General features: G+C 43.8%; 1 protein-coding gene across 2 annotated transcripts; it reads right to left on the reverse strand.

Moving 5' to 3' along the window:
- Positions 1-7,445: 7,445 nt before the first annotated feature.
- On the reverse strand, positions 7,446-21,525 carry LPAR2 (lysophosphatidic acid receptor 2). 2 transcript variants are annotated; one of them, XM_026114987.2, is made up of 3 exons: positions 21,284-21,525; positions 15,947-16,689; positions 7,446-11,187 (listed from the first exon to the last, which is right to left on the reverse strand). In XM_026114987.2, exons 1-3 carry the CDS (start codon positions 21,322-21,324, stop codon positions 11,108-11,110), a joined length of 864 nt encoding a protein of 287 aa, XP_025970772.1. In that variant the 5' UTR covers positions 21,325-21,525; the 3' UTR covers positions 7,446-11,107. The 2 variants fall into 2 exon arrangements, with proteins under 2 accessions (XP_025970772.1, XP_025970771.1); XM_026114986.2 differs by having other exon boundaries at positions 7,446-11,338; positions 21,284-21,521.
- Between the last annotated feature and the right edge of the window lie 855 nt (positions 21,526-22,380).

The following is a 22,380-nucleotide window of genomic DNA, read 5'->3' on the forward strand; positions in this document are numbered from 1 at the left end:
ACCCAGATAGCTTCATGTGAAGTTCAGATATCTTCCTAAGCTGCTACTTTTAAATTATTGCAATATATCTAGACCTATGGTTGAGAAAAAAAATAATTTAAAAAAGAAGACAAACACATTTATGAATTTCCATTGCCTATGTGGAAGCGCGGTGCTCTCTCTGACTGCATCAGTCATTGTTTGTTTCTCTCTTTCAAAGTTTTACTTTCCAGTAGTATACTACGCTTATAGAATTTATGTCTTTTTACAGCTGCATCTCAAGTAGAAGCATCCTCTATGCTCCTGATTGCTAATGACCCAACGCTTGAATCTTCACTTCTTAGACAAAGGTAACTTAACATTCAGTATTGCAGTTTTAGCATTGTTTACCATAACAATGACAAATTCTGCAAAAACTATTTTTTGCATTCATATTCTAAAGCCGGTGCTCGTTCTGCTTCAGTACACAAAATTCAGGTTTGATCCCTCCCCCAGACTTTTGGTGTCCAGGTCTCTGCACCAACCAGACACATCAGCGTCTCTGGCTGCTCAGCAAAGTCTTTATAAAGCAAAACACTCCCTCCTAGACAAGATGATGAATGATGAGTGTGCTGCAAAGTGATATGGAGCTTACCCTCTGGGGATGTTCCACACAGAATGAGCGCAGCGTATGGGCAATTGTTCAGTTGAAGTAACTGTGCTCTGACAACATTAAAACACCTTTTCCATTTTCTGTAGCAAATTCATGGAAGTTCTTGAACAAAAAGTTTATTAAAAGTGGCAATTATGGTAACATGCAGGGTCCTTCTTATCACCCTGCTGTGAGACCTGAGTTCACCACACCTTGATTGTCTGAGCCTTCAAAGACAGTGATATAGGTTTATTTCTACATCGGTCTCCTATTTAGAGACTTCTTGTTCTTGGAGTTGAGCAGAATGAGCATAGGTCTTGTGCAGCAATTGCTTTCTCCCCCCCCCCCCTTTTTTTTAAACAAGTGACCCCACATAGTGATTTTCTTTCACCAGATAACTCCAGAAAAGATACAGTAATTGTGACAAGTATTTTACGTCCAGTCTTAATCCTGTTTGTCAGCAACTTTGCTCCTCTCCCTCTTAGGGAAATTGTTCTAATTGTTTTAGCAGAAGCAAGATGGATGACCATGTTCTATTCAGCCCTGTCTTGCAATGAAAGATTTCATTTCTGCAGAATTAATGGGGAGGAGATGAAGAAGGTGTTTCTTCACAAAGTTTTCAAAATCTTGTCCATGCTATTAACTTTGACCCTTTAGTTCTTATCAGCTCACAACGCAATATGACTTGTACCTTTTTTTGTAGCTTGTTAAAATTTCCACATATGAATAATTAAAATTGAGTCTTAACATCTACATACAAGGAATAACAAAATCCATCTAGGTTCTTGATTTCAGATTTACATGTCTTGCCTTAGTTATTTCAGGTAAGAAATTCTGGCCAAAATTACTAAGCACTAATACAGAAAATAGTTTCATAAATAAAGGATGGCTTATTTGGAAAGGCACCATACTGGAAGAGGGGAAAATGAAGACAGGAGAGGCAGAGTGAGGGAAGGAAAAAAATGACAGTGGCAGAAGAAACAGATAAACACCACGATCCCACCATCATGACTTGGCTCCGAACAATCAACCCCTCCCCCTTTATTATCCTAACTGAAATCACCAAAATTGCCCTGCTCATCAGTAAAATGATAATGCCAGTAGTATTTATCTTGCAGCTTTAGGCAGGCTTCTAGTTCACAACCGTTTAGTGGAGAAGTTCTGTAGCACCCTAGAATCTTCCGTCCATTACAATGTTATAACACAGATTTGGAGCCTTCACCTAGGCACACGCCTGGCTTTATGAGCTGTAAGTTGTCCCACTGAACTCAGCAAGGTAGTGACCCCCTACTTTGGGAAGCTGAGCATACAGATAAATCTTCTCAGACTTTGTAAGCAGTATCTTTCATAAAGGATGTGGGCCCAATCCAGTTCCTAGTAACACGCATTAAAATCCCAAAGAAGATAACTGAAGGCAAAAAGCTGGCTCCATGCATTTACACTTGTCGGGTTTTCACAATGAAGGAGCTAATTTTCCCATGTCAAGGGTTCAATGTTTATGACCCTGTGGCGCTCTGAGTGCTCTGGGAATGCTGGCTGATGAGATACAGAGCAAGCACCACTGAAGAAATACTGTATTTTTCAGCCTTTTGGTAAAATGATTAATAAACCATCTTTTCTCATTCACAAACTGACTATAGAGGAAAAGGGAGCTGGATTAAAAGATGACAAGAAATTAAACTGTCTCGCAAAAGTTCTTGCTGATGCAGCCAAGGAAATAGGGAGAGCTGTCTCCAGCCCTCTGATAAATCACCCTGCACGTTTCCATAGGAAATGGACTAGGGTATAATTAGCAAGTGAATTCTCTCCTGTCAGCACAAAAAGGTGTGTGCGTGTGGGGGGAGTTCATTTGAAAACTAAAGCCAGGACCTTAGATGCCAACTGACAAGTTATAAGCTGAGACTGAAGCTTACAGAGCATAAATTCACATGGAGATTCACCCCTATTATGATCCATGCCTTATCTCTAGGAATTTCCATAGCAAGAGCCACAGCTCAAATAAATGTTTGTGTTGTGATGGGATTATATTAGCCACAGGACCAGTGATCACTGTGTTTGCAGTCCAAGGCAGCAGCATACAGAAATCATGTAAATGCTGTGTTGGCAAACAAGTGACATGTCTGTCTCCCACTGAGGTGTATGTCATTTAGTTACATCAATTCACAAGTCACAGCCTTAAGGGAAAGGTTTAGAGATCCTGGTCTATTTACCTCCTCAAAGCTAAGGCTAAAAGGCAGCTTGAGAACATTGTGTAAGTACTAAAATAGGATGATGATGTATGATAGGAGAGTCCTGCTTAATCTAGGTAGGCAAAGCCAAAGTGAGAGCTAACGGCTGAAAGTTAGGGTTAATGGAAGTGGAGCAGTTTACCAAAGGGTGAACCAGACCTGCATCGCCTTAAGTCAAGACTGTGCATCTCTCTCCAGCAGATACGCTCTAAGTCCAGCAGCAGGTGCAGATTCGTGGAAAGACTCATCAGATGGAAATCGATAGCCTGTGCTATGCAGCTGGTCATATCAGACAATCCCAACAGTCCCTTCTGGCCCATAAAAATCTCTCTCTGGTGCTGTGAAAGTCCTTTGTGTTTGGTGATGGCATTATAAACGGCTCTGCTTACTACCTTGCTCATCTGGAACTGAACAGTGCTAGGTTCCTCTCGTGGATGGCGTTGAACAAGGCCTGCTATTTTATAAGAGCACAGCCAATTTCCTGTAGAGTCTGGGCTTCAGCTACAATAAAGTGCTCTGATAGTCTGCAGTAGCCTTTCCCCTGACCTGCCACCAGACAAGATGGCAAGTGTATGACCAATAGCAGCAGTGCCAGCAATTACACTTCTGTGTTTAAAATTCAGCTCACAGCAAGTCTAGTGGACAAAGACCCCCAGTGGCCGTTTACTCCAGCATTTCCAGTAACAGGGACATGTTTCAGGAAAACACCCACTGTAGGTAAGATGAAAGCTCCTGAACTCCACTGGCTTTGTCCATACCAACTTCAAGGACAGCCTCCTGGTGGGAGGTTATACATCCTCTTCTCAGGGGAGAAGGGGACACCAAGCACCAGGCAAAGAACAGGAAGACACACACTGAAAGAAAAACTGACCTGTATTGCCTCCCAGTGGACACATGCTACAACACACTGCAGAGGAGCTAGATTCATCCCAGTAGCAGCTGCTAAGATTTTCCTGCCAGCAAGGAGACTGCCAGGCTTATTCCAAGGTGGATCTCACACTCACCATTTAAAAACGTCGTTTGCAAAGACCTCTGCGGGCTCTGGAGAGCTGCATCCCATCGTGCGTACTGTCATCCCGTTCCTGACTTCTGCTTGTAGTTAATTCACAAAGGCTCAACTTCTAATTGCTTATATATTTCTTCGCTACTGCTGCAACAGCCTCAGTAATGCCAAACACAGTTACTGTGTGGATGAAGAAGGCTGCAGTCCGTACCTCAGACCCCATGCAGTGCTAAGCCATGCTGCTGATAATGCGGGAGGTTAAAAAAAGTGTGCCGCCTAAGCCAGCTCTTGAGCAGCTTTGTTCACCATTCAAGCCAGCTCTGTGCTTTGTCAGACAAAGCACACCGTCTCCTGGCAGTGTGACAGAAGGCACAGTTAACCCTCAGCACCCTGAGGGTATCCCATCCGTGCTAGATTTACAGCATCCTCCTAGTTCTCTGGCTTTAGCCATGTTTCTGAAGCGCCTCCTGGGCTTGCAGTGATCTGTCAGGGTTTTTGGTAGAAACATTTCCAAATGCTGCTATGGGCTGTGAACTAAATAGCTTTTTACATCTAGATTAAGAAAATGGTAAATTAAAACTGTTCTAGAACTGAAAGCTGCATTCCAGTCTCTACAGCCCATAGCAGAAAGCATCAAGATACAAGAATGTATCTTTGAACTCTATTTGTAATAGAGTGCAATTTCCCTGAATAGTTCAAACAGCCAGAGAGGGGAAGGGATAAAAATAAATAAATAAAAGAGAGAGAGAGAGAGAGAGAGAGAGAGAGAGAGAGAGAGAGAGAAACATTTCAGTGGAAGTCCCCAAGCCATGGAGAGAGCAAGGAAAATAGAAGAGCAGCTGTGCCAAAAGCACATCTTTCTGTGCCATCATATAGCACAGAAGTCAGTCAGTTATTGGCATCTCCAGATCCCACTGCTCTACCTTGCTGTGTTATTCGTACAAAGACAAAAGCAGGTAGTAAGTGCTCAGAATGGGAGTTGGGTAGCACTGAAAAAACATTTTGTAACAGTGACTATACTGGGGCAAAATTCAGTGTGCAAGCCCCTCACACCCTGGTCGGTGGCACTTAAATTCAGATGACCACATGATCTATGAATCCTAGAAGAAAGATATTCTCATACTGTTTTTGGAGTTTCTTTCCACATAGTGCTTGGGACTCAAGGGCATGACTAGAACACTCCACAGTACTAGAGACATTTACAGGCACGTTCTAGCATAATACAAGGCAAATCTTTCTGAGGAGCCATAGGCATGTTTTTCCTCCCCCCCCCCCCCCCCAATTTGTATTCCTTGCTTTCAGCGAGGAGGGGAAAACCTGGAGAGTAAGACTGAGTTCTAAAAGGGCCATGGGACACAACCATATGCTGGCTCCTTTTTGGGCATAAGCCAAGCAAAGTCAGGTGAATGCTCTCTGTTACCAGTACAAGTTTCTCTGAGGAGACTGTGAGCTGAAATACATCAGCAAACAGGCATTACTAAAGGACAGTTATTTTCTCTGCTGGGGAATGCAGGTAAATCAGAGCTGCTTCTTACCACTTCCTCCTGGTGCCTGCTGTAATCTTGTTCTGCTCACCCTAAAATTATCATTCCTCTTCCTGTGTCATTCCCCACCTGGGTGGGGTGAGCAATACTGGTTACAGTATTCACAAAGGGAACACTCAGTTCTGGAATTGGTGTCTGGCAACATCTGCAGAAGAACCAGCTGCCTGGCCCTGATGAACACTGTGAGAATGATGCAAGAGACACTTCAAAAAGGAATCGATGTTAAGACCAAAAATCTGTACTAACAGGTTAACTACCTGTTAACTAACAGGTTCAGAAAGGCTCAGACATTCTGCAGGGGTTTTTATAGGATCAGCTGGAAACAATGAATTTCCCTTCAACATCCCAGTAGCTGAAGGAAATCAGCTTATGCCAAGAAGGATGAAAATAACTGGCTAAAAACCTGTGATACAACATTCATGTAAGATTACTGACTCTAATGATTGCAGAACAGCAGAACAGCTACGGACTCAAAAAAAAAAAAAAAGAAAAAGAAAAAAGGAAAAAAAAGAAAAGGCAGCCTATTTTTCAGAGCTGCTGAACACGCGGAACATTGAACATTGAGTCCAGCCAATGACCGGAGCTGAATGTGGTAATTAACCCTGAGACTAATTTTCAATTTAGCAAAGATCTCAAGCCAGCACAAAAATGCTCTAACTTGGAGACCTACCTCTGACTGTCACAGTGTAATTAAGATTCTCTCCTGTGACACTCACAGCATAAGGACAAAACCTGGTCAAGACCAAACAGTTAAAGAGGAAGAAGCATCTTCTAGAAGCTTAGTTTGAAGCTGGACTAAGAGCTGTAACAGTTTTCACATGAAATGACACTGGGGCTTTTCTCACTGTTGCTCACAGTGCGGAAGTCACATTCACATATTTTGCAGAAGAGTAGACCATGAAGTGACTGACTCATGAAACCCGACTACTCTCTGCTATTAGCCTTATGCTTTTTGTAGAAAAGCTTTTCACAGAAGAACCGTGGGAAGTAAGTATTGTATCATCAGTGTGACCTTTCTTTCCTAAGTTATCTCAGCTACATGTGCCATCCACTGCAGGGCAGGGAGGAATCACCAGGCTTCACTTCCCTGCTGCATTAACATGTGCCCCAAGTCAGGAAGAACTGCTTATACCGCAAGCTTCTATACTCTTTCTGGCTTTAAACTGGGGGAAGCCCAATTCAAATGGATGGGCGGGCTACTAAACTATCTATCATATCATGCAGACCAGACCATTGCACATTAAAAATAAACTCTTAGCCCTGATATTCCAACAGTGCTCAAGACCCACAAGAGCACAACTGCCTCCAAAGAACTCATCTTTTGCATTGGCTACACTTACAGTAAGTGTATCAGCCACTTTAGTTTCCATTTTCCATGTCTCAGAAGGTCAGAACAATGAAGAACCAAAATTTAAAAACAAAACAAAAAAGACCCTACCATCACCAACTTCCCCCTATTAATTTCACTTTTCCCCCTTGTTCTGTCTTCTTCCTTCCTGCAGTTTTTTTTTTCTTTCAATAAAACAAACTTTCAAAGTGCATCAGTCCCTACAGTATTAATCTCCAAAGTGTTACCCTCCCCAAAAACACACCAAAACCCATATTACTTTTGGCAGCAGCTTGCTTAAGGAATTTCAACCAGTCAGCAAGGCATGACCTCTCATTCCTGGAACCATACGGCCCTATCTTTGATCAAGTTGGGTGTTCTCACTTGTCCCGTATTTGATCCCTTAAAAATAGTTCCTAGGTGTCTCTCCCTTCCTCCCACCCAACACACACTAAATCTAGAACAATCGCATGCCTCTCTGCCATTAAAATAATAAAAATAATAATAATAATAATGATGATGATAATTTCAGTCTGCAGGGAAGTTTGCACATTAAAAGAAGGTTGAGGAAACCAGCGATGAACCTTCAAAGGCAGTTTCATACTGTGATTAAAAAAGGGTTTTTTTCTTCTCAAACTGAACAGAAGGAGGGATATGGCCACATTGTGTCTTCCACACTAAGCTAAGATGCAGCAGAGGCTTTATGTGAATTAAAAGCAAAAAAGACCAGGAATTCCATAAATTTGACAGCATCCAACTCTTTATGCAATGATAAAGTTATATTTAAGGTCTTCTAAGCTGTTTTGGAAAGCTAACATGTAATCGGATAACACCACACCCTTTTCTGCAAAGTGTCTTGCTCAGTACACAAAAGTGAGTAGAAAACGCACTGCAACATGATTTCTCCTTCTATGTAGTTAGATAAGGATTTGTGTTTCCAAAGAAAACTAAAAAGTAAAGGTGTCATGTCGAATACTGAACAACTTAAAGTCATCTCATTTTGTGATGCATGTTCTATATACACACCATTTATGTTTCTCCCTCTCCCTTCCCCCCATCTTCATTATTGGAAGGTTTGTTAAAATCCTCCTCCTATCTCTTCTGCCTCATTGATTCACCATCTCTTTTAAAATCTCACTGAAAACAGCACTTCTCAGGCTAGTTTCTATGCCTCCTAATTTCCTGCTCTCTCATCTATTACAGCCAGCTGGAAGCAGCCAGAATTCTAAGGGTTGCAGTCACTCAGGAAGAGAAATTGTGTTTAAGAATTCCAGGCAACCTCTCTGCATTCCTCATGAGTGGCAGCTATCACTTGGAGGCAAGCTCCATTAAAGGTTTGGGATTTTTCTTTTCCTTACACTCATCAGCTGCTATTTTCATTTGCAAAAACATGCATTTTGAAGTTGGCTAGACCACAAGCTGCATTTATACATTCAATTACCATTATTAAACAGACTCCATTTTTATACTGGAAGTATTGACGTCCTGACTTCCCAGAGGATGTTCCCAGGAAAGTGTCTGCTTGGTACAAACTGGTCAAATCATTGATAAGTTTTCCAGCAAAGTTGTGTTACAAGAGTTATTTAGTATTCACATTAGTCTGATAACCAGGATAAATTTAAATAAACCATTTAAAATACCCCAAACCCCTCAAAGATCATCTGTACATGGTGATCATAAAACATCAGAAGCCAACTGTCAGTGACTTAAAGTCTGCCTATGTTGAGGGTACCTACATAGAAGTACTTCCAAGAGTAGGATCATATTGCTGTAACACAGCTCAACAGCTGCAACCCAGCAGCACAGTGAGGTCAGGCTAGTTACCAGAGCCCTCTGGGAAGAATGTGTACAGCTTATTAAAGGCCCAATTGGGCATAAAAGCCAATTGGAATTCTTTTGCAAGCCATGTGTCATCTCGCCCACTAAAAATATTAATTCACAACCAAACACAGCATAGTCAGATCTCCCCACCACCACCCTTAAATCACACTGGTACTGATCCCACACCTAGAGAGTATGAAGGCTCACTTTCCCCTCCTTCCCTTTGTTAATAAATGAGACAAAACTTGACATGTATTTACTTGTAAAATAAACTGTGTGTAAAGTAGGACTTATGCACTTTGTGCTTTGGGGATATTCATGAAAGCAGGAAGAAAAGGTCTAGGTTTGTTCTGTGCCAGCCTCACCACTCCACGCAGTAATGATTTTCCAGGTGTCCACAATAGTCTTCCCCCTGCTACAGCAGACTGGCCACCTACTTCAGCTGCAGTGTGTACACATAGCCTGATACCTGAGTATTCATTTTCACTGGAAAATATTTATACTTAGGAATCTTTGGCAATAAAAGAAAACATTATCCATTCTCTTAGCTCCACTAGCCGGTAGGTTTTAACGCTGAGAAATTTTCCAAAACCAGCTGTTTGAAAACAGTTGACCAAAGCTGCAGCCATACACCCTACTCTGGCTGCAAATAGCTGACTGAAAGAGTTACTGCCGCCAATTTCTCTTCACTACCTCTTCCCAGAGGTTAACACCCTCCCCAGATACAACACATGCACATTCCCACTGGCCTGTGATATGGCATCACAGACAACCTACACAAAGCGCAGATCAGCAGCATGGCAGGCCCCTCCACAGCAAGTCACGATGGGTGCAAGCATCAAGGCCAGTATCTCTCCCTTCCAGCATCACAACACAAGACTGGGAAATAGCACTTCCCCAGAGCCAGGCCTTCACAGTGGGGAGATTTAGTGGGGGAAGAAAAGAATGAAAGCAAGTCTCTGGGACAACAAAACATGGACCATATTCCAGAACTGTTTTAGTCAATCCAGGGTACCGTCATCTTAACATAGTCACTTCTTGACCATGTTCTGCAAGAAAAAGTCTGTAGACAGACATGAATTGAAGTCCACATTGACTCAACAATCCCCCAGGTAAGTTATGTGTTCTTCCTGCAAAGTCAGCCGAGGTGATCTGTCAGGGAGCTGATCATCTGACAGAACCAGGCTTTTTTTTTTTTTTCCTCCTTTTTTTTTTTCTTTTTTTTAAACACTGAAAACTTCATAACAAAGCCTTTAAATTTAGAATTTTAAAGAACTGCTTCCTATTGGCCTCTCTGCTCCCACTGGAGCCCATGGTAAAAGACTAGCTTTGGATTTGACTGATGCAGGCACTTTCACATTGTTAACAAAGCATTAAGGTAAAAGGACCTGGAGAAGTATTTACAGCTTCTTGGTCAAGTCATGAATATTCTCTTGCCAGCAAAATGTCTGTTCTCCAGTCATGGTCTCAAAAGCGAGAGTGACGGTTTACACTGTATGTCAGGTGCAGTAAATGGATTTACTCAGCAGAGAACTAGGTCCTACATGCACTAATGTTAAATAATACTGCTAATTTCTTATGATGCTTTGCTGAGAGAAAGATTACATTTGAACAGACTGTTAACACATTATTTGAACAGCTGAATGTTAAGGTACAAACTGCACATTAAAACCTAAGGCAAAATACGGATTGCCTTGGAATCTAATGTAAACCTGTCCCAAAGGGCTTTCAGTGAGTAGAAAGACGGTTTCAGGGGAATATGACTCACTCCACACTTATGAAAAGGCAATCAATTTGTGAATACCACCTAGTATCACTTAGCGGAACAAACAACTGCAGTCGGTTGAGGCACCACTCAATGTTTTAGGAAGGTGCTCCTCATACATCCTGCAGAAGCCCAAAATACTTTGAATTTCAGTAACAGATACTTGGGAAAGCAACAATCTGCTTCTCAGGAAGTAATTCACAAACAGATTCCTCTCTGAAGAGGCCTTTAGAAGAATGTGACTTCTGAAAGTGGTAGAACACAACCTGAAAAAGACTCCCTTGAGAAACAGAAAGCAGCTCTGTTTAGGAAGCAATGAGTACAGCTTAAGAGCTTTGGGCTTTGACTCTGGAATTTGTTACCATTGGAATGGCTATTTCTGAAAGTGGTAATACTGAAGTACCAAGAAAATACCTTGCTCATGGAGAGAAGGTCACACGAGATTCTTGTTGCATGTAGCATACTTCTAGATGCTGCTAAATTAAATCAATTTTGCATTAAAAAATAGCAGTCTTTAATAAGAATACTACTCAAAGTATGTTTGTCCTAAATAACGCACCATTCAGTTCCTTAAAAGCTTCTTGGCCCCATATGGCTGACAAGTATTTTATACAAATATTTATGCTTGAGAACATAAAAGAAGTCAGTACTGCTTTGGAAGCAGGTCACTCAGTCTCTGCGCTTTTGGTCAGAAAAGGGTTGCTGTTGACCAGCGGAGACGAGCACAGCACTGAGGAACTAAATAGAGGAGTCCACAGTAAAGTGCCCATTCTGAGAAAGTGTTCTGCGGTCTGTAGTGTTTAACTTCACTACTGTAGGGGTGTATCTGGAATTCCTATAACAGATGAAGCAGAGGATCCTCCGGAAGGTGCTGCGCATCTCATTGTCCCTGTAAGAGTAGACAATAGCATTTATCAACGAATTGATCTCTGCCAGCAAAAGGACGTATTTCTCCACAGCTAGAACATTGCAGCTCTTGCAGCCCAAGCCATCCAGTAGGAGCACAACTTGTCCTGGAGTCCAGCAGATAACAAAGGCACCTGGGAAGAGAAGAACCCTTGTTAGAGAAAGAGCAGGTTCTTGGCCCTGCCTGGCCACTCACCTTGGAGATGCTCAAGAGAATCGCTGCTGTTTGGAAACAACAATGGAAATGGAAACGCCATTTGGAAATGGGGAAAGAAAAATGTTTTCCCCAAGCATGAAGCAAAAATTTAGAGGAAGACAGGATTCAGCCAGAAAATATTGAAAATGGAGGCACTGATTCTTTTGTCTAAACTACTTTCGATCAGGAAAAAAAAAGTTTCAAGTAGCTTTGCTTACCTCCCTTCGTCCCCATTATTCCATTTACAAAGTAGAAGATAAAACATCCATATTTCCTACTCATACGCTACTCCCTTCAAAAAGGAGAATGGGTCATAAAGTTAAGAGTCAAAAGTAGTACATTTTGAATGGAATCCTCTCTCTAGCTCATACAGTTATGGGGCTTTCAGTTAATAATATAAGTTCAGAAGAGTCCTAGCCAACATTTAGGGCAGTTCAATGAAGTCTGTTTCATTTCTGGGCAGAAAGTTACCCAACAATGGGCTGGCCAACATGAAGACTGAGCTGGACAGGCTCCATGACCCAGTCAGTCAGGCCAATACTATGTTCTTGCCACCACCTGCAAAGCTCTTTAGCAAAAGGATAATTGCTGTTTTGCATGATGGAGTGGGAGGTGCCTGCAGTTCCTAAAACCCTGCTTTTTACGGTCATGATTTTAACTTTAAGGCTGACGTAAATGGAGCACTCACTCATCAGTGCTCCTGGAACTCATGCATAAGGTTATATCTTAAAGCACAGGAGCTGCACCCTGCTGTGTCTCCTGGGAAAGGGTGGAAAAGAACGGACTCACTAGGAACTTTGCAACTACACCCTTTACTGAAAAACAGCCAGAAGAGTTGCACCAGAATGAGAGGCTGAATTTAAGGCGCTCATTAAATGAAATGCTGCACTGGTGGAAAGTCAAAGAAACACAGAAAAGGATCTCCTAAATTTCCGGACACGTTCCCTGCTGATTACAGGCAACTGTATCATGTAACCCTTTTTATTTAAGCCAATCACATTCCCAGAGGGCCGGCACAGCAGCCATCACATCTGGGCCAGGCAGCTTTCTCTGCACTTGCAGACATGACACTGCCTTCTCTCATTTTAAATTTAGCAAAAATATAGACTTCTGGCTGACACAAAAGGAGATCCTGATACATGTTCTTGTAATTTGAGTGGGCTTGCAGAAAAGGGATCTCCTTGCTTAGTGATGTAACATTTAGAGCCAGGTTTTCAGCATCCGCAATGAAAGCCAGATTCTGTTCAGAGACTGGCTCCCAGCAGCATTAAGTAAAGCTAGGGGTACATCAAAGATGGGAGCACTGAACAGGTACCTAAAGTTTTAGGCTTGTGCCTGCAAATCTAGCTGTTTTCTTTGCTCCTTAATGGGAATTACAGTATTCAGAAAGAAATCCACATTCTTAATAATCTCTGCCCAGTGTGGTCACTAGTGACTCAGCTGTGCTGTTTGCTCATCATTAGATCCTGTCCCGCACAACTAATCTGTGGGAAAATTTGCTCTTCGTTTCTAGATGTACCTTGGACTTTTTATTATTGGTTTTCAGGTAGACGTCCGTACCTATCCTTAATGCTCATGACCTACAGGATTATAAGATGCAGATACCTTGCCTTCCAATGAAGTGACACATTCACACAGCTCCTGCTGCTCCCTCACACACTCACCAGCAGCTACGCCCTCTGATGCATAAGGTGCAAAGTATTCCTCTGTGCAGAGTCCAACTTTGCAGAAGGCCAGGGATCTAGGGTGGAGGAGGAATTACAGCAGGGCTTTCACAGGGAGGAAAAAAAACTCTCTGCAGTCACAAGTCTGAACTGAAGGGTATTTTCCCAAATTGAGCAATTAAACCCTCTCACTTGCTCCCTCTGCCTGCATTTCCTCCTGCAAAATGACTGGTACACAACTCACTACCACTTCTGACACTGCCCCACTGAGGAAGAAAAAAAATGCTTGGCTTACATTACAAGAATCACAAGGGCCTCACCACCACCCTTCATTGTCCCTCACCACCTTCCACATCAGGTACCTGCCTGCTCTGTCCATCCACAGCCACCAGTCCCAATTCCTTGTAAAACCACAGCAGCTGTTCTGAGCCCTCCTCTGATCCAACCTTCTTCGTACCTCAAGGCAGAAGACAAAGGCAGGCCAAGTCAGGAGTATAGGCATCGAGAAGAAAGGGACCTCCCAGAACAAGGAGATGCATTTTATTTTTCCTCCAGGCCAGTATTCCCATCCTGCTGACCCTCTGCCTCCTGGTTGATCTTGTGAGGTCCCACAGAATTAAGCAATCTGCTGATCCCACTGGGTGACCCTCTAATACTGTTCAGGAAGGAAGGGGAAACAGAACAAGCCTTCCTCCACTCCTGACTGTGCAAAATACATGCAGTGGCAATTCCTTAGCTCTGCTGAACCTCTGTGCTGCATCTGATCAGCTCCGCGGCAGCTATGAACTCCCGGCTGACAAGAGAGATAGAGCGATTGTAAGGAAGGGAAGAGGACATCACACAGACAGGAACAGGCAAAATATCTTAGTTTCGCTGTTCACAAGTTGCAACAGGACACGCAAGCTCACGTGCCCCAACAGGGACGCACGGAGGAGCCAGACGGCTCTTTCCCCACTGCCCCCGCCCCGCCCCTCCCCTCCCCCGCCGAGCCCAGCTCTGCCAGCGGGAGTTTGCAAGGGAGTAGTAGTCTTTGTTTGCAGCTACGAGGTTTTCCTGACGGAGCAAATTCTGCACTTATCAGAAAAGATTTGCAAGCAAAGGGTTGTGACCATAAGCCCGGAGTCGAGCTGAGTTGCAGAAGATTCAAACACACTGACTTATTTCACTAAAAACAAACAAAAAAACCTTTCCATATATTAAAGCATGAGACAAAAGCCGTTACAAAAAATCATGAATGATACGCTGCTGAAAGCACAATGCAGGGGTGCAGCAGCCTCTGTTGTTAGGAGATCACTAGTGTTTCACAGACATATGGTGTATTTCAGAGACACCCGCAAGCTCTTTACACTGGCATGCTGCTGCTTGTGGATTAAAGAGCAGAAGCCTCCACACAAAGAGCCTATAAAATAAGGACAAAACTGGGGCCACACTCCTCAGATACATGGAGCAGAACTGTTTGTTTCAAAGAAGCTTTACCAATTTATATCAGTAGCTTAGCCAGCTTACTAAGATGCACAGCGCTAGGCAGAAGAACATATATCTGAATAAAGCTAAGTATCCTGCAGAGAGAGAGCCTCAAAACCAACCACTTGCAGTTACTGATCTACTCCTATTGCACTATGAACTGCTAATGTAGACAGAGTAACTCACAGGCAGTTAGCACTCTGCTGGAGATCCAGTGATCATGGAGTGTAGCTTTGACTAAGAGTTTAGAGTTTTCAGTGACATATTTACCAGAGCAGACTGAGACCCAGTACTAAGCTGTTAAAAAAAAAAAAGAAAGAAAGAAAAAGACAGAAGTTTAGTGCTTTATTCCAGTAAATAGTCTATAGAATTTGGACACAACTTCCATATTCTTTTCCTGTCATCTTGTAATGTCTGCCCTCTGCTCATCATGCTTTCCATCCTTTAAAGTGCTGCTTCTTTATACGGCCTGATTATAGCTCCTAATTCCATGCAAACCTTTAGCGTGTCTCCTCCATGTAAGAGTAGAATGCATAAAAGAGCCTCTTGTTTGTCCAAAGCATCTGCATTTCGGTAGCCAGAGACATTAAGAAATCAAAATAGTAACAGTCCCTCGTCTCTGCTAACCAGAGGAGCAGCTCCTGAGCACAGCCATGTCAGAGGAGAAGAGATGAAGAGATTCAGGAGCTTGCACTCCCCTCTAACTACACAGTTGCTCCAGTTACAGCTCATACAAATTCAAGAAAGTTAAGTCAATGTTTTTAGCTCAGTTTCGTTTAAGAAATAAACCCGACAAGAGAAGAAAACACAATATTTTCTCCAACGACAAGAAAGTAATAGGTAACAGCACATTGACAGTTTCCAATGAAAACAAAACAGTAGAAACAGATAGATAACCAATTTGTTATCCCAGCAAGCAACTAACAACCCTGGAGCTGCTGTGCATGTCCTACAGTACCCACTTATAATGCTGATCCAGAACATTTCTTGCTCTTCCTGAGAAACAGGGTCCTCCATAGCACTACTGCAAAGAGTCAGAAGTGAGCAGACTGACTAGCTGAGAGCTTGCCTAGACTGGAAGCGTCCCCCACAGCAGTTGGTCATCTTCAAAACACCTGTGCCACTGTGGATGACACCATGGGTAGGATGGAGGCATTGGGAAAGAATCTAGGGAAATGCTGGCACCCCGTATTCCACAAGACACTTCCATTAGGAGCTACTGCTCCCACCCATGGGGTAGAGCAGTCCTGAAACTGTTGAGTTACCCAACAGCCAAACCAAACCATCACCCCAGCAGATTCAGACACCAGCAAAGCAGAAAGTCCCTCCCCACAGAGCACCTTCACCTCTCCAGCCCTGTACAACCCAGGATGGAAGCACAAAGCATAATTTAGATTAACCAAAGCAAGTGGACTTACTGAGTATAATAGTGACTGTCTTGACAAGGCTGATCATGGTCTCCTTGTAGCGGGGGTGGAAGCTGGTGTGCTTGGACATCCGTGTCATCTTCCTTTTGACATAGATGAAGATGTGTGTGTACACGACCACCATGATCAGGAATATGACCAGGTTGGAGATGGCCCAGAAGGTCAAGTAGCTCCTGCTGTAGAGCGGTGCCATGCTGGAACACTTTTCCAGGGCACAGAGGCAGTGCCAGCCATAGGATGGGATGAGCCCCAGCAGCAGGGCTGTGACCCAAATACAGAAGATCAGGATCATCACGCGCTGGTTGGACATTTTGCTGTGTAACTGCATAGTGAAAACAGTCTGATGCCTTTCTACAGCAATTGCCAGCAGGTTCACCACAGAGGCAGTCAGGCTGGTGTCCAGCAGGCTCTGGCGGATGAACCAGGTCTTCAGGGAGAGCTCTGCTGTCCTAGGCCCCGTGTGGAACATGAGAAACATGTATGCAATGCCAGCAAAGAGATCAGCAGCTGCCAAGTTCCCCAGCAGGTAGTAGATGGGATAGTGGAACCGCCGGTTGATGACAATAGCAGTGATAACCAGCAGGTTGGTCAGGAGCACAATGACACTCACTGTCAAGCCCAGGGCAACCACCAAGACATCCTTCGTCCTCCAGTATGTGGTCAGCTCTTTGCGGCTGTTGTTGTAGAAGAACCCCACAGTCTCATTGTAGAAACAGTGCTTCATCGCTGCTGTCCTAAAGAGGGAAGAGAGTCTCATTAGCTTGTTGCGTCCATAGTTGCACACACTCAGCTATTACAACCCAGGGAGATGCAGAGCAATAGAAGTGCCTTTGACACAGATGGAAGTGGGGGTGGAGCTTGAGGCATACAGAAACATCAACAGGAACCACAACAAAACCACTTCTGTGCTTGCAACAGAACTATACATCTCATGGGCAGACTCCTCATCCATCCTCAAAGTTATATTGAGGATGCAGTGAAACCGTGAATGCTCATGAGGGATAGGAGGTTTGCCCCAATCTGATAAGAGATTCTCCTTGCCCCAGTCCAAGTAGTTTTGTGTGGGTGATAGACATAACTATTACTGTTGTCCCAGCTGTCCTACTTCAGGAATGTAAAAACAAAGCAGTAGCAGAGAAGTTTATCAGAAAGTCAATCACTAAGCACTACTCTGATGAAAACTATGAGTCTTTGCAGCTGTTGCAGTCCCCTGGACTGCTGCTCCTGGTTCACTGAGCACATCTTTTGTTGCTTGGGATAATTTTATCTCAAAGTCTAATGTAACTCACAGCTGCTTCTTAACACTGCTCTACTTGCAGTACTTGCCCTTGCTGATCCTTCCAAAACAGACAAGTACTTCTCAAACTCAGGACCAAGAGGCAGAGACTACCTAGAGCTGGGCTGGAAAACACTCCTTAGCCCAGAATAGTAAATGGTAGGAAGAAGTCAGCACATACTGCCATGGGGCTGGATCTCTGGAAAAGCTGGATAGTCTCTAACATCTGCAGCAATCCTAGGCTATGCAACAGTGCATGGGTCAGCACCCCATGCTTCAGAGTATCAACGAGTAAATCACTTGGGCAGAAAGCAACTCCCTCCTTCCCTTCTGGGTCTGAAAGGCATTGCAAGGCTGCAATTCAAAACTCGTTGAACTCACTGGAAAAGCTTGATAGGAAAAGATGTATTAGTATCAAGAAGGGCTTTTCACATTTCTTTGAAGCACTAGGCACTGCTGAAAACAAGACCATATGAGCAATTATTACTCCAGAGCTAGCCCCTTTTCTGCCCTTTTGTTTTCCCCCCAAAAAACAACTCCCCCAAAGAACTCAACCAATTTTTGGTCAAGCCTAAATCACTTCATTTCTATCTCTTTTCAGCCACCTAACCTTTTTTAATGTAAATATATGAATGACTTGCAACTCCATACAACTACAGTATCTCCTTCTGCAGCCCAGGGAATGGAACTGGAAGGGAAGAGTGGGCCCAATCACAGCTTCAGGACAGTTGGCAGGTACACAGCATTTGCTTTCTTAGAGCTGGTGATTGTGTTCTGCAGTCAAAGAACTCCCTGGCACCTGGCTGCAGGAGTTTCCCCTGCCACATAGGTTATGAAAAGAATAATCGAGTTCATTGAGCAGACTAATCTTGTTGTATAACCATGGGGAAAAAAAATACAGCACCATGAACAAACCAGAGGGATGAGAACAACCCTGATTATTGCACCCTGCAACATACCAGAAATTCATGTTCCTTTCCTAACCAAGAGCTTGGAAACCTCAAGTCAGGGCTGGCTGCAATCCCTGCTAGAAAGGGCAAACTCAGTTTGGAGCCTCCCTCCTCGCAGCACTGTGAGGTGCTGTAATATGACGCATTTTTTCCTTACTCTAGTGTGTTTTGTGCATTAAGTCATTGGTTCTCCATGTCCTTTCATGAGCTCAACTGTCATTCTCATTTTAGAGAGAGCGTAACGGAGGCCACGCAACAAGAGTACCGTCCTCTTCGGACACGAAGAAATCGCAGGGTTCCTGACTTGCAATTCACTTTAATTGCCATTGAACCCAAAACTCAGAATATTGCTCTGATATCTTAATTAGTTGTGCCTTCCTCCATTCGCTAGACAGCAGCTGCTCAGTTTTCCTGGACACTCCAGCAGCAACTCTTGGTGCAATAGCAACATGGTTGTTAGTAACAGGCAGGTGAGGTCATCACAGGCAGGCCAGCTTATTATCACCTGCACCGCACCCACCTCTGCCTGCACACATGCCTGCTTGTGCAAACAAGATGGCTGGGCCTGCAAAGCATATCATACCTGCAGCTGAACTTTTGATCTCAGCTGCTTAATAGGTTCTTTATCAGCCTGCTTTAGTATATGGCTATCTTTACCATGAGATGAGAAAGCGATACAGCCATGAACTAATTTACTTTAAAAACCTATTCCTGCTGCAGATTAGGGAAATACTATTATTCTTACAAATACTGGTGGGAAAAGGAAAAAGGAGATAGAGGAATCAACCAGCCTCATGGGCAAACATGAACTAGTACTGTAACGACACATCTACATCTACCCTTCCTCTCCTTTGAGCCCTCAATAGGTAATAGGATGTCTATAGATCCCAAGCTATAGAACTATTTAGGAGAGCAACATGGTCCAATGCAGCTCAGGGGATGAAAGCAACCAAATAGGTTCTGCAGACATACGGTGTGGCAAGTTGGCAGATGACTGGAGTTTTTGGCTTGAACAATAGAAAGTGATAGAAGAATAAGGAAGGAAGAGAAGTTTAGGAATAGAAAGAACATAACCACTAAGAATCACAGGCCGATAAGATGGTCACCAGTGTAGGGCATCTCGGGAAGGCAGTGGTCATATCTCCATTCATGTGGAGACATAACATCCAAGGCTATACTATTCTTATTGACAAACAGCTTCCTCTAACCATTTTTGATAGTTTAAACTCCAAATCAAGAAGGAAATTGCTGATGAAGTTAGCAACTTTTTAAAGATTACACACATGGATGCCTCGGGAGGGAAGCAGGGCAGCAGGGGAGAGAAGGCTGGAGGAAGAGACACTAAGGTGTCATCTGGGTACAGAGCACCCCATGCATTATCCAGCTGTATAAACAGGAAGCAGGTGTCAAATGCCATTTAGCCCCGTTCATATTTTTGCTGTGGAGTGGCATAAGTGTCTTCCTTCCCCCTCACCCCCATCCCCCCAGTTTATAGAAAGAGTTATCTGATACAATGAAGATCATCAGGGAACAGGCACTTGTCTGTGCGTAATGTAGCACGAAGAGAGCTTATACCATGCATGGTTCCTTTTTTAAGTAGTATTGAAATATCAAGATTAAATAACATGTTGATGGATCTGGGTATAGGTCTCAGCCATTTTTAAGCCAGCACCACAACAGGTTAAATCTGGATAAGAACTGTGTTTAATACCTAATATTATGGAGAGCAATCTTATCTTTTTGTGAAAATTAATGATTCAGCAGCTATGACAGGCCCCATAAACTTCCTATGTAGACTGCATGCTTACTTGCAAATCGTGAACATTTTGTTCAAAACACTACACAAGTATTGGTTCAATGGTACTTTTATCAGGGGTGGGGATTAGTGAGCTGTATAAACCCACTAAGGAGCAGTGTTCTGCATGTATAATACTCGAATCTAGAGAAACAGTCTCCCAGCATTAATCCTAATGACAATGTCTTCAATGCTACTTTAGACAACACCCAGTTTGAGTGCAGGAAAAAGTTTGAGAGTTAGCAAATCCCTCCAAAATGCATGGAGGTTACAAACTAGATCTCTGCGAGACTAAGCTGGGTGGGGTCCGAGAGGTACTGACAGGTAAAAGCTTGTGACTGGTCCTGGGAGCTTGTGTGCCATTTCAGTGCTACTCTGCAATTAGAAAACTGACCTTGGAGCTCTGCATCAAGGGCAGACAATGCCACAAATCAACATTTAACAGAATGGCTGGGAAAAAGAAACACCCTACCCACGGCAGCAAGCAGATACAAAGTCAGGCTGGTGCCATGATGCACAAAGGAGCTGGATGAATCTATTGTTCAGTGTCTGAGCACCCCCCTTCCGAGGGCTTACACTCTTCAAGACCTCACAAGATTTTTCCTTACCATGTTGTTTACTTGGTAAAATAAGATACTAGTTACATGCAGCAACAATTCAGTGACCCCTTTTCTGCAGAACACACAAACCCACATTCTTCTCTAACCACACTACTTCAAACTCTGCTCAAGTCTCTCCTTTAAAACCAAACACTGCCTGGAAAGCAGTACTGGATAGGAACCACTGCTCTGTGTGAGCACACAAAATGAGTGCAGAATGCATCTCTTCTCCCTGCCTGAGCTGTTATCCCTATGCACAAGCTATCTTCCTTCTTACTCAGTTAATTACTGCACTAGGTTCACAGTAAGTTCAGACTCCTTTTACACGGAAAGTAAAGATGCAAGTGTCCTTGTTTTTTCTGTTTCCTTGCTTGCAAAAGTGGAAAATGCTACTCAGCTGCCTGAGGTCTGGGAAGATGTTCAATACTTGCGAGCAGACCGATAGCCAATGTAGTGTGGAAATGAACAGGGATGAATGGCTGAACTTATTCTCCCACTAATAACCACAATCAGTGCTGATCAAAACAGAACAATGGATCTCTAGAGGCTAACTCAGCTCATAGGGACTCTAATCCAGCTTGTTTTACCACTGCCCGCTGCACATGAATTTACATGGCCAGACATTCAAGCTTCTGCTCCCCCCCCTTTTTCTTTTTTGTTTAAGCCGTAAACAGTAAGAGGTTTTACTCTAAATAATATCATTCTTACCTGAAAGCACAACCACTGCATCCAAACCTGACATTTAGCATTGGTCTCCCCACCACAGGAAACCAGGGCAGCTATTCAGCAAGAAGATCCTCATTTCTGGAGGACAATGGTGCTTTCCAAGCAGGAGAGCCAAAAGCTTTACAGGAAAGTTTAAAACAAGCGTTACAGCCCCAAAGCGTGTCACGGACAGCTCTAAAACACTGCTGCTGAGAGGCAAGTTTGCAAGAGCCCTGAAGAGCCCGTCCCTCCTTGGGCCCTCCCCTAGGCGGGCCTTACCAGGCCGCACACATCGGCCCGGCAGGAGACACGATCCACCCAGGAACTGTAACCCGAGTCCTCGCCTCCTTTATCGAGGCCAGAGTCATTTTCCAAGCACCTCTGGTCCTGGAGCGGCTGGTCTGGTGCTAGCTGGAACAAGTTTGCTCCAATCTGCTGGTGGCATGCTCCTGGCAGGAGGAGCGTGAGCACAGCATTGCTCTGCCAGAGCTGGCACCCTCTGGCCCTACTGCTGCCACCGCACCAGCTCACCCCACAGTGACTGCTCACTCGTGCTCTGCCTGCTACCCTAGAGCCTCTGCCCCACGGCAGCAGTGGAGTAGTCTTCCTCTGAAAAAACAGGCATGCCTCTGATAGAGGAGCAAAGTCTGTTTTCCTAGCATCTGGAAAGAGGGCCTGACCTGGGACAGCTCCCTTTCCAGGCAACTGTAATGCTGTGTTGAATGCCCACATCCCAAGCAGACTCTTAGGTCAGGATCCAGCCCTCACATCTGCTATAGCAGCCACACTTACCCAGTGCAACACAAGAAACCTTGAACTAGGTAGGTAAGAAGGGGAGAGAGTAAGACAGCTTTTGTGGTAGCATGTAGGAAAGATGTCAGGAGACATAAGGGAAAGTGAGGCACAGACCAGAAGCGTTTTCCTCACTGTAGCCTGGATGCCAAAGCTAGCAAAAGAGCTCAGACTTCCAATATGTCTGTCTAGCTGGTCCTTGACACATCTCACTGAGATTGTCTTACCTGCTAAGTACTGCATAGATACCAAGAGTACACTTAGTGCTAACAAACCACAGCTGTATAAATTATGAAGGAAAAACGCCG

Source organism: Dromaius novaehollandiae, chromosome 33, assembly GCF_036370855.1.
Source record: "Dromaius novaehollandiae isolate bDroNov1 chromosome 33, bDroNov1.hap1, whole genome shotgun sequence".
Lineage (NCBI taxonomy): Eukaryota > Metazoa > Chordata > Aves > Casuariiformes > Dromaiidae > Dromaius > Dromaius novaehollandiae.

Excerpts from the sequence above, each read along its gene's own strand:
- LPAR2 (XM_026114986.2), bottom strand. The coding sequence starts at position 21,324 with ATGCTAAATGTCAGGTTTGGATGCAGTGGTTGTGCTTTCAG. Across the intron at positions 16,690-21,283 it reads TGCAGTGGTTGTGCTTTCAG|GACAGCAGCGATGAAGCACT; the intron begins GTAAGAATGATA and ends TTCCCTCTTTAG. Across the intron at positions 11,339-15,946 it reads GACAGTCACTATTATACTCA|GTGCCTTTGTTATCTGCTGG; the intron begins GTAAGTCCACTT and ends TTCTCTTCCCAG.